The sequence below is a fragment of the Anabas testudineus genome, chromosome 14 (assembly GCF_900324465.2).
Source record: "Anabas testudineus chromosome 14, fAnaTes1.2, whole genome shotgun sequence".
Lineage (NCBI taxonomy): Eukaryota > Metazoa > Chordata > Actinopteri > Anabantiformes > Anabantidae > Anabas > Anabas testudineus.
This window is the reverse complement of record NC_046623.1, coordinates 7,946,514-7,958,747: the sequence shown is the minus strand read 5'-3', so window position 1 is coordinate 7,958,747 and position 12,234 is coordinate 7,946,514. Positions and strand designations below refer to the sequence as shown.

Here is a 12,234-nt window from a genome sequence, read left to right as displayed (position 1 = left end):
GAACCTGTCACAATGAGTGAAGGTCATCAACTCTGCTGTGAAAAATCGTTTGTATTCACCTAAATGAAGGGATCTCTCAGCGTAAAAGCTCTTCTAATAACCACAAAAGTGCCTTTTTAACCACACATGTGAATCTATGAGTCACTAAGTGTTTTATTTTATTGTTGTAACCACTAACGACCTGAAATGCTTTAATTGTGAAAGTCACCGTACTACGTTTCCGGTTTGTCCTGGCTCTCTCTGGCTGATTTGACTGACACCTTCGGGCCGGTGCCAGTCAAATGTCAGGAGGGTCCAGAAATGACGAGGTGCACGGTGCTCAGCAGAGGAAGATGATCGTGTGGGTGATGGAAAATGAATTCAGCTTTTATTTTGGTCACTTTGGCCCCTGACTGTATCTTGATTCTTTGTTTCTCAATTCAAATTAGTTTAATTAATCAATTTAGAAAATAAACAACAGGTCAGTTGCAAGAAACTACATGCTGAGCTGACGATGATGTAGCTTACATGAATTCAATGACTACAACACACTAACATACACCATTATACTGTATATTATATATAAATATATATATGTATGCATGTATGTACAGCATATGTTAGTTGCCTGACTGTGGGATAATAATAATAATAACAATCAACAAATAAAGACATTAATTGACTGGGTTGGTCAAACCAGTAGTACCCAGTGCACACAATATAATAATGGTTAACTTGATATCGCAGATTACAATATGTTTTGTATTTTTATTATTAATTCAGTGACCTATACACACACATCATTTATGGAATAGTGCCACATCAGTCAAAACAACAAACACAATTACACAACATAGCAGTTTAGAATGATATCACTACATACTGTCGATGATACAGTCTGTGATTAAATCACAGAGGTGTGACTGTATCGCCAAAGTGCCATAAAAGGTTTGGCATAGCAACCTGTCAAACGGTGCAAGCTGTCCTCATGCAAACCCTTGTTAGTGGCAGAAATAATAATAGCTTATGAGCTGACATTGTCCTCAGGGCACTGATATTTCTTGTAGATATTCCTGCTAGCAACGCAGACTGGATCTGCTCATATTCTGGACTGGATAGTAACATCTTAATAATTTCACAGTCACCTTTAAAAAGCTTATCTTCAGTAGTAGCTGACACTTGGACATGTTTGTGAGTTTAAAGGTCCTAAAGCAGGAAATATGCTCTATCACTGACAGAATAATAATAATCATTTTTAAATATTTAGGAAACATTTTAAATACAACATCTGGGTAAACTCTTGGGATTGCAGCAAGATGCACAGTGCAGATTAAAAAACAACCTCCACTGAAGTTGAATTTAAATAAATTGCACTAAAAGTACTAGAGTTCAAATCCACAGGTTGGCCGGGTGCCTTTCTGTGTGGAGTTTGCATGTTCTCTCTACATCTGTGTGGGTTCTCTCCGGGTACTCTGGCTTTCTTCCACATACATGTTAGGTTGATTGGTGACCCTTAATTGCCTAAAGGTGTGAATGTGAGTGTGAATGGTTGTCTGTGATGTCTGTGTACCCTGCCTGGCTCCAGCATTCCCGTGTCCCTTCAGAGGACAGGCGGTTAAGATAATAGATGGATGAAACTGTGACATAAACACTGAAAGTGTCTGTTTACAACACATTCAGTAGCACATTGCCCAGAAGTAGAATTATAAGCAATCCTTGCACGTTAATTGGATTGTTCCACTACATAATAACACACACCAGCCCAAGTCAGTCAAACCATCCCCAAACCAGTTAGCATTACTTTCACTTGCTTTGGGATTTATGTTGAAATGCTGAGGTAAGTTTAATGTTGCTGTTGCAAGTCTTCTGTAATGTCCTGTGATTACAGTGCTGCAATTTCCACACATAAAACACACAATAACTGAGAAACACAGAAGCGGTATGGATCAGAAATTAGAGATAAAAGCCACTGACTTAGAACTGTCAAGCTTACCTGCATGATTTAGTGGCTTTCACTGAACACATGATTTATGGGTCCACTTGTTTTGGGTCATCGTGTAGTGTCAGGGTGACATCATAATACAAGAGCAGACACACAGAGTGACACAGACACAGTCTTCACTAAAACCATGATTTATTTACAGAAACACATTAAGATCACTTTCAAAATAAACAATACAGTCCATTGAATTTTGATTATATCTATTTGGCAAATTGATTAAAAATCTAGAGAATGTAGGTTCTACCTATGAAATACAATACGTTTTCATTCTTTATATATCCATCAGACAGCTTTCCCCATGATTTTCATTATGATTCAGAATCCTGCATGTTCTCGTCTTTATCCCAGGGGTTTTATCATGTTTGAAGAGCCAGTGCTGGTGCTAAACACACAAGAAGCAACGTGATAATCCAACCCTCAGATATCTGTTTGTCTTTTTGTTTCAACTCTTCCTCAGAATGATTTTACGTCATCGTAGACACAGATAAACCAGGACCTGTCTTCAGCTTGTTCTTCTGTATCAGATTTGCTTCATCTACATGCTCAACTACAGAAACAAGTCACTGGATGTGAGAAGTGGTCTGCACTGGGTTCCCAAGGACAAAATGTCCACAGACAGAAACTATCACTGGAGGAAAATAACATCCCGACACTGCTTGATTGTTAGTGCTGCGGCGGACAATTAGCAAGCCGACAGACAGCGAGAGAGAGAGAGCATCTTGATAGTGTGTGCTGTGTTTTGTTGAGATCTGCTTGCGTGTCAAGGGTTTAGGAAGGTTTAGAAAAAGAAACTCCACAAAAAAACTGCTAAATCCTGCAGGGCACAAAGACAAACTATGTACACATTTACAGTGCATACAGTGCACATTCCCAGGCCTCTGTCCTCCCCTTTTTTATAAGCACGCTCCCCCATATGTTCTGTGAAATAGGGTTCCCTGGGGGTGGGCATGGGAGATGGACTTCATGAACATTTGTTCTCAGAGGACCTTCAGATACAGCTGCTGTTTGGGATCCAAGAGAGCCCAAACAGAAGATAATGGCTGGAAAACTGAGCTGTAGCCAGACATTTCCCCCCAGAAAATGACCATACTTTAGAAAAGCCTCAATCTGTTCGAGCACATTATTGGAGATGATGATTTCAGTCAGTTGACTCAGATATTCTGCAGTAGTGCAGTGCAGATATAATGTTTGTCACTGAAGTATGGTTCCCGTCATTGTTCTGTTAAGCATGCTGTACAGTTCATTCAGCATGCAGTATTTCAGGAATTAGCTACGTGAAATTAAACCATTGGGAATGACTCTATTTTGGTTCTTGTTTCCATGTTGGCGTATATCTACTATGTTTAAGTAAAAAAAAAAAAATTAAAATCAATATACTCATTATTAAAAACACTACACCCTGAATGCAGTATCATAAGAGATAATGTGCAAATCTAATGTAATTAATCTTTTGAATAACAACATCACATGGATGCCATGGTAAATATATAACTGTTGTTAGACATTGGAGTTTATTTATTACTTCTAGCTTTGCATGTGTTTTGGCCCCCAAGACTATTTCAAACTATTTAAAATTTGGATTTGGAGAATTTTGTACCAATTACCAATTTTAGAGCACATTATTGTGGTTACAGACATAATTTATCTGCTCTCTTAGTAAAAAACTGCACTATAGGGCAACTATCAACTAAAGCTGATTATTTCTATTAATCTATATAATTAGGATATTGTGTTCATTTTCTTAAATCTTACTGTTAATGTTGAAAATGTCAGTTTAATGTTAAACAACACATTTTGACCCCGTGAGGTGATATGGCTTCATTTAACACGTGTGATAATTACAGTAATGTGTTACAAAAGCAAACTCTTGACCTGACCTCTAAATCTGACTGATTTATTCAAGTATTTTCCTGTTTAAATAACTGTAAAAATGTTTTAACGTATCAATACATTACGTTGTAGTAAAACTGCATTATACCTAAGATCAAGCAGTGGCTGTTTTGGCTCATTGTTGCGTCTTGGAGAAAGTGTTTAGTGTGGCACCAATGTGCTAAAACAATCAGCGAACAGAATAATAATCTCTAAGGAAGATTATTCTTATGTATTTTGTATTATGACAAATCCATCACATATGAATTCCCATGTCTCAGATTTCATAATGTGCATTAAAAACAAATTATAGCAGATTTGGGATCATTTCAAAATGTTGCATTGGTCTTTTCGTTCACACTTGTCTTTGAGTACTTTCTATGTAGAACAATGTTGTTGTAGAAAATATTCACACTCAATATTCACGCATCAAGCTAGCCCATTCTCTTCTGTCGATCCAGGAATTTTTGTCTTCTGTCAACAGGTATCTCCTCTAAACTTATACCATGATTGCTTCCCCTGTTGTAAGAAAAAAGAAAATCTTTTTAGGCAACGTAACTGCATAACACAGCGGGAAGTACATAAAATAACAGTCCATTTGATTACATCAATTTGTGTGAAATCTACTTGTTCACAGTATAAATGCAATTAAAATTGACACATCATATGTAAGCATGAATGGATGAGGAAAGTAAGTGTCCTCTTACCCTTGAAGGTCTGGAGGAATAGGCAGAGGCTTTTGGAAATCTTCTCTCCCAACCAACCAGTATGTGTTCTCAATACCTTTTCCCTAGAAATAAATTACCATTAGAATTCACATGCACCTATTAGCACACCAGTGTGACAGTGGATATGTTGTCTATGATCTGTGCACACATTAAACAGTTTCTCATCTTTTATTTTATTTACCTTTAACTCTGTCAGACCTCTGACTTGAATTTTGTATCCCAGCTTCAAGCTGTTCAGGACATCAACTGTGCTTTGGTTGACATGGATTCTGTAAGCTGTGATGACAAACACAGAAAAATACTCAACATTAGTATTATTACCTTAAAATGTTTTTTCACATAAAATCTGTATCTTAAAATCTGCATCTTCCTAAGGTTGACAAGTATTTAAAAATGTTAAGTTGTCATTTTTGTGTCAAGCCACTGAGTGGCAGCAGACTACCCACTAATACAGTGCTCCAAATGTCAATGTACAGTATGTTCATGCTTTAATGCATTATTTTTAAGATGTACAGTAGTAAATTGTAAATGCTACTGACTGGTAAATAGTGTAATAAATAGTTTAATATATTACAGTATAATCTAGTCATTAAATGTAAACATTTTATTGTTATACGTATATATAGTAAAATGTTTTAATAGCTAATACTTAAGTTTGTACTTAATTTATAAAGTATTCAGAGGGTAACCAAGGCAAACTTGGTAATTGACGACATATTCGCTGAAACTTCAAATTGGCTTCCAATTCTGCTGATGGTCTTAAAGGATTAGCAGGACTGTTCACCTAAAGCCCTGTTCAGCCTCAAGCAGCATGAACACAAAGTGCCATACACCTGTACTCACAGCCACAATGTTGATTTTAAAATTAGATCCATCTGTTCTGTATGATATGTGAGACACTCACGCAACCCTGTGGACTCCATTCGTGATGCTGTGTTGACAGTGTCGCCAAACAGACAGTACCGAGGCATTGTAAGACCCACTACTCCTGCCACGACTGGGCCTGCAAATATAGCGTGCAAGAAAAGCTGAAAGGTTGAATAGGCTGCCTCATTGTGGCATCTTTTACCATTTGTGTGTCAAATGCTTAGACTGTAGTATGTGACCATAACCCTGAACATACCACTTTCCAAATATTTTGTCTTTATGTCTTTTTTTAGTCTATTTTTAAGTCTTAGCCTTTTAATAAAAAGTGCACAATTATTTAAACAGAACATAACATTAAATGTGTGCACTGCCACTTCTGTGTGCATGAAGAATGTCATAGAATAGAGTTCAAAATCCAGAGTATGCAGTGTGTTAATTGGATGACAGCACTCTAAGTGGATAGCGTTTCACTGTTCCAGGACTAAGTTCCAGACAAAGATAAAGGAGGTAAAAATAACTCGTAGCCTTAACTGCTTGGATTCATGTATTCTCATTCTTTTGCAACAAATGAACATTTATACACTCTGAAATCAGAATTGAATTTATTATCCTAGCACAGAAAGGACTGACATATTGCTCACCTGAGTGCAGGCCAATACGGATTCGGACTTTTAGTTCAGGCATGTGCCTCATCTTAAAGGTGCCAATGCAGTGGAGGATGTCAAGAGACATGTTGGCCATCTCAGCTGCGTGACGGTTACCATTCCTAGTGGGCACTCCTGAGGCTACCATGTAGGCATCTCCAATAGTTTCCACCTAAGTTGCATGAAAATAAGAGTTGAATACACATAAAATTGGTAGTGTTATAAATTCTAAATATTGCCCTAATATCAAAAACAACAACAGCACAACATAGCTATAAGTAGGTTGTGAGTGAAACTCACCTTGTAGACATCATGCAGTCCAATGATAGCATCAAAGAGTGAGTAGAGGTCATTGAGTAGGTCGACCACCTCGATGGGCTCGCTGAGCGCTGAGATGGTGGTGAAGCCCACAATGTCACTGAAGTATAGAGTGACCTCCTTAAAATGTTCAGGCTTGACAGGCTTGCCTGTCTTCAGTGCTTGAGCCACAGACCTGAAAGATAAAGATGATGAGTGGAGGACACTTTTTGTTGCTTGATTTCTCAGCACACACAGACCACGGTTGTCCCTTTCTCATCCCATAAATACGACAATGTCAGATTTTCTTCAAATCTCATTCCTACTCACTGCATCACTGCAAGCATGTGAAGTGAAAACCTGTTACAGATTTCTTGTAAATTAACACAACAATAGAAACAGATGACCAGTGAATGAATTCTAACAACTCAGCTGAAACGTTTAGCTGAGTAGAATCATTTGTATGAGCAGGCAAAATTTAAATAAGGTTACAGCGATAGTTTACTACCAGTGCAGTGAGAGATATAATAAAATAACATCTCACAACATTTTATCTGTAGGCTTGGTACAGATGCATTTGGCACAGCTGCCATTTGTTAAATCACAACAGAAAAATTCTAACCTCTCCTGTTTGTCTGAATCTCCACCAGCTTCAATCTGCAACTATCTTTGACTTTTTCTGAGAGATTAAAAGAAGAATTCATTTTTACTTGATACCTTGAAGGTATCACATCGCTATTGCAATGCTACTGCTGTACAGGAAACCTGAAGTTGTTGTTGCTCATCAATCTCAAAATCTGTGTGAAACATGTGAAACATGATTCTGCAGCATGACACCACAGTGTTATCATGTCTTGCTGGACACTCACTTGGGCAACATCTGAGCCACCAGGTTGTCGGTCTTCTGTCTCTCCACCTCCAGCTCCTCTGTCCTCTCTCTGATCAGATCCTCCAGATTGGATGAGTACTGTTCCAACATTCGCAGCATCGAGTCAATGATGTTGGTCTTTTTACCCTTAGTGATGCTCTTGAACTGAAGGAATACATAGGAACAGGAACAGTGTCACCATTTAGTTGTGCGTAGCATACATAAAGTGTGTGTATAGTGTATATAGGACGTGTAGATCTGTGTCAAAAGGGGTTTTCAGTTCTTTTACCCGTTTGAAGATGTCCTCAAAGGTCAGCCTCTTCTCTGGCTCTTCACTCCACGCCTGTTTCATGACCTGTATCACATCCAGTGGGGCCTCATCCACTGACACAACGGGCCGACACAAAGGAGGAGGCTCTTTGATCTTGTTGATAATCTCTGTTAACACACACAGAAAACAGATGTGTTGAAAACAGGCACATTTAATGCAGCTAGCCTCTTAATTATGAATCAACGTGACAATTTAAAAAGCTGGCACAGAGTGTACATTCACATGTCGAACTACACATGCATTTCGGAAAACACCCCAAACTATCTTTGAGTTTCTGTGGTATAAAAATCGAATCATTAAGGACAACATTAGTTTTAGGATGATTACATCTTAATAAGCTTTTAATTTCTTAGTCTAAGTTGCTTTACATTAATGCTAAATGATGAAGTGAAGCATCTCTGTGCACTAAATGAAAGAGTCTTGCATGTTTTTTAATGGCATAGTGGTCATTGCAAATCCTACAATGTGCCATTGTTTTCAAAGGCACATTACAAGCATTTTAGCAACCAACTCAGTTGGTTTTATGACGAAATGATCGATTATTTGCATATTGCTGAGCTCTGGTATTGTCAAAATTCCAGCTGGTTGCACACTGACTGATTGAGAAGTTTACATAATACTCATTGAAACATTAAAAGAAAAGGAGACATTACATCCTGAAAACAGGAATAGGGCTCAATAATGAATCCATCTTCTTCAGGAATATACTTACTAGTTTGCAACTCAAACACTATTTCTTAATGAATATCTTCACTTGATTTTCTAATTCATCTCTTTTGAAGCTTACTAAGTTTTTCTTAGTGTTTTCCCTGCATTCTTCTTTGTGTGACATGACTGGCTGTTTGTAAGGATGATACTGAATCCCTATTTAACTTCAGCTTATAATAATTCATAATTATAACTCATCTTTAGCTTCATTGTTTCCTTTCATATTCCCATGTGTCACTCACCTTTGGGAGGCATGTCCAGCATGCAGAAAGGTGCAGAGCGAGAGATGACTTCCTGCACAATGATGGCAAAGCTGTAGACATCACCTAAGTAAGTACCCCTCCGCCTCAGACTAGAACTTCGCAACAGCTCAGGAGCTGTCCAAAGGAGATCTTTAGAAAAAAAAAAAGCCCAATTATTACAACTATTGTTAAGAAAATGTATCTGGCTAAGAAAACTTACTCAATTATTCAGTCACTTAATCACACAGAAACTCACCCTCTGGCTTTTCCTCGTCATTGTCAATGCTTTGGGCAATCATAATTTCATTGAATCCATAATCTGTCACCTTTAACACAAAGCGCCCATCTACCATACAGTTACGGGATTTGAGCCGTCCATGGATGATGTCCCGGTTGTGGAGGTACTTCATTCCCTGATGACAGGTGATAAAAAGGAGTGAATGATGAAAAAACATGAAAATTAAACATTAGCAGGATATGTTTTGTGTCACTTACCCGGATCAGATCCATTAACAGGGAAGACTTGAACATCCAGTCAAGGCGCACATCCTCGTTACTGAGCAAATCCTCCAAGCTGCCCCTGGAGCAGTGTTCAGTCACAACACCAAAGATCCCAGAATCAAAGAATAGTCCCAGGAACAGATTGATGTTCTCGTGCCTCATGTCTCTGAGCTGAGAGGAACCAAATGAAAACATCAAATCTGTAACTTGTCTATTGCAATTTTATTCTAAAACATTATATCACTCAGCTTGATACAGTTTTGTGGCCAGGCACGATTCAGACAGTGAGTTTTTAACATCTGTTTCCTTGGATTTTCTACAATGGCTACAATGGTAGGTCTGCGCGCCAGTGACATTCACATTCAGTTACCTTAACAAAGACAAGCTCAGCGCTGCCATTGACAGATGATACTGATCCACTGGGACATTTCTTCAACCAAACCCAGTCACCCTGAGAGGTAAACAGACCGACACACGCAAAGAGGTGAGCTCCAAAATGGCAAACAAGAGTTTACTAAATTTATCACGTTAGAGTCGTCCCACCTCAAACACGGCAACATTGGAGCTGTCTGGTGTTGAAGCCAAGTAGCTGCGACCAGACACAGAGTGGTGGGGCGTCTTCATATCCAGTTGGCTTTTCAGGATACTTTCATCAGTAAGCTTCTGCTCACAGCGCAAGGGGGGAGGGACAAGTGTCCATAACAGACCATAATAAAATATAGACCATCACAAAAACACTGTGAGATATAGTTTAGAACTGACCCTTTTGCTGATTTGAGTGTTGATGAAAACCAGGTCATCCAACGTCAGGACTATTTTTTTTAATCCACCATTACCACCACCTCCAAAGCTGAAACCAACCCTGCCACCTCTCCTAGACAGACAAAACAAAATCAAAGAGTTCTGCAAATCACACAAGACTGTGGTGAATCACAGAGCATGCTTTAGTATTCTACTGTACATACTTTAAGTGAATGAAGATGTTAGCTCCGATTCCAGCCAATGAAATGAACAGAAGGCAAAGAAAGAAGAAAGTGACTGTGTCCATGCCTTTGGGAAGAGAAGACAGTTTGAATGCACCTACTTCAACAATGCACTGCATACAAGGTTTTATTTATAGTTTCTATTACGATACCATTAGCACACTCACCTCCAGAACAGGCAAAGTAAGGGCTAAACCAGCAAGTTGAGTCTCTGTAGGGTGTGCTGCCTGCAAAATGAATCGATCTGCCGAGGTATTTCACGCCCCCTGTCTTGCCATCTGTATGAGCTGCATTCAGAGCATGAGTGGAGTAGAGAGAGTTCCCCAAGCCACTGTAGTCCAGTACCACATAGGAAACCTGCATGCCTTCACCATTCCTGCCGGCCCTCACGGGCTGATTAAAGCCTTCAAATTCAAAGTTGCCCTCACTGTCCCCCAGGATCTGACCGGTTACCCAGCGGCCTCCTTTGGCACGCGCCTGCTCAGTAGCCATAGCTATGTAGTATATCATGTTGTAGATGGTGCCAAAAAATGGAGAAACCTAACAGAGGGCACAGTGATGTAATGATTTTTATCAAATTCCAATACTTTTGTAAGTGTTTTTCCATTTTCTGTGACACACATAACACAGCCTTACCTGCTCTGCTGGGGTACTGCTCCGGATTTCATAGCTGTCTTGAGCGTCTTTGAAGGCCTCATAGAAATTGGTTTCTCCAGAGTCCACAGTGATTGTGAGGACCCCATCATAGGCTTTCCGCAATTTTGTGTCATTGCCTAGCATATAATAGGCTGCATCTTTGTATGGTAATGAGTAGAGGAGGGTGTCATAGGGGATGAACACATAGCCACGATCGATCATGCGCATGGCCAATGCTGTTGTCAAAAGTTGGTACTGGGCTTCACCACCGATCAGGACAGAAGGCATGCACATGATGATCACTGATGAAATAAAATGGTTTCAAGTAAGTTTATTTGCATGATCCATTTAGTATAAAGCAGTGTGTTGGTAGTTTTAATGTTGTTAAACATTAAGAGTTATGTATGTGTGTAACTCACCTCTGACCCGGTCTGCTTCTCGTACTTTTGTCAGGGCTCTGCGCGGTCCTTCTTTATCAGCCTCCATCGTGACCACAGGGTTCACAGGCAGGCCAAGGGCCCTCAGTGAAGAGGCCAGCTCCTGCCCTGTAGACTCCCATATGTCCGTCTCTTCTGAGATTATAGCCACATGGGCCCATCTGAAGTATCGCAACACAGTGAAAAGTACATGTGACGATAGTGGCAGTGGCCTCAGGAAAGTGGGGTACATCCCTCCATTCATGTTGGGCTTCAGGCAACCCCAAGAAAGAATCCCAACATCCCATTGTTTTGCATACAACGCTGCTGAGGGACAATAACCTGGGTTGGCAGGACCAAGAAAAGCTGCACCAAAACCTTCCAGCTCAGCAAAGCGAGCAAGGGCGCGCGATGACTTGCAATCCTCATTGATCAATGTGTAGTCATACCAGTAGCCTTTGTTGAGGTATGGGTCTTTGTTTATGCGGGTTGTGGCGAGACGTGCTGCCAAGTCAGGGAGAGCTTTGGAGTATAAGAGATCACATGTCCAGGGTCCAACCAGAGCCACTTTGAAGGTCGTCGCCCAGGCTTGACAGGGCAGAAATGAGACCATGAGTAAGGGCAGAAGAAACCAGGTCCCCCATAAGTTCCTACAGCACTGAACAGGGGTTGATGGCAACTGTGGTTTTACTGACAATGATCTTGATGACAATAATGATGATGGTGATGATGATTTAAACAGACTACACCCACTGTAACTATTTGTAACCTCTGTCCTTAATAGTCTTTTTCTTTTCACTTGCACTGAATCATGCTGCCATCGCGGGTGGTAAGACAGGTTGTGCAGAAATCGAGGGTCTCTGTGACTTGCCATTTCCTCACACTGCTATTCTGGTGCTTTAGACACAGAAGAAGAGTGGAGAGTTTGTGGTGATTGGTGTGTCTTTGTCGATGGGTCTGTCTCTCTTGGCCCTCAGCGAGTCTCTAGTCCAAAGCTGGACAGGTGACAACACGACCCCAAGCCATCACTGCCTCCAAGAAAATAAGAAAAAAGGTGGAATGAATTAGATATGTTGCAGCATGACAATAAAATATGATGAATATTTGCCTTCTACTGTTCTGTGATTCCAGCTAGACCATCTTGAAGACATGAGCCCTGACCT

General features: G+C 39.9%; 1 protein-coding gene across 1 annotated transcript; it reads right to left on the bottom strand.

The window, feature by feature from the left end:
- Nucleotides 1-4,284: 4,284 nt before the first annotated feature.
- On the bottom strand, nt 4,285-11,945 carry gucy2d (guanylate cyclase 2D, retinal). Its single transcript, XM_026373286.1, has 18 exons — nt 11,075-11,945; nt 10,656-10,957; nt 10,187-10,559; nt 10,002-10,086; nt 9,799-9,910; nt 9,580-9,699; nt 9,407-9,487; nt 9,031-9,207; nt 8,792-8,948; nt 8,536-8,685; nt 7,544-7,692; nt 7,256-7,419; nt 6,390-6,582; nt 6,087-6,261; nt 5,483-5,581; nt 4,760-4,854; nt 4,558-4,640; nt 4,285-4,369 (listed from the first exon to the last, which is right to left on the bottom strand). Exons 1-18 carry the CDS (start codon nt 11,943-11,945, stop codon nt 4,285-4,287), a joined length of 3,471 nt encoding a protein of 1,156 aa, XP_026229071.1.
- Between the last annotated feature and the right edge of the window lie 289 nt (nt 11,946-12,234).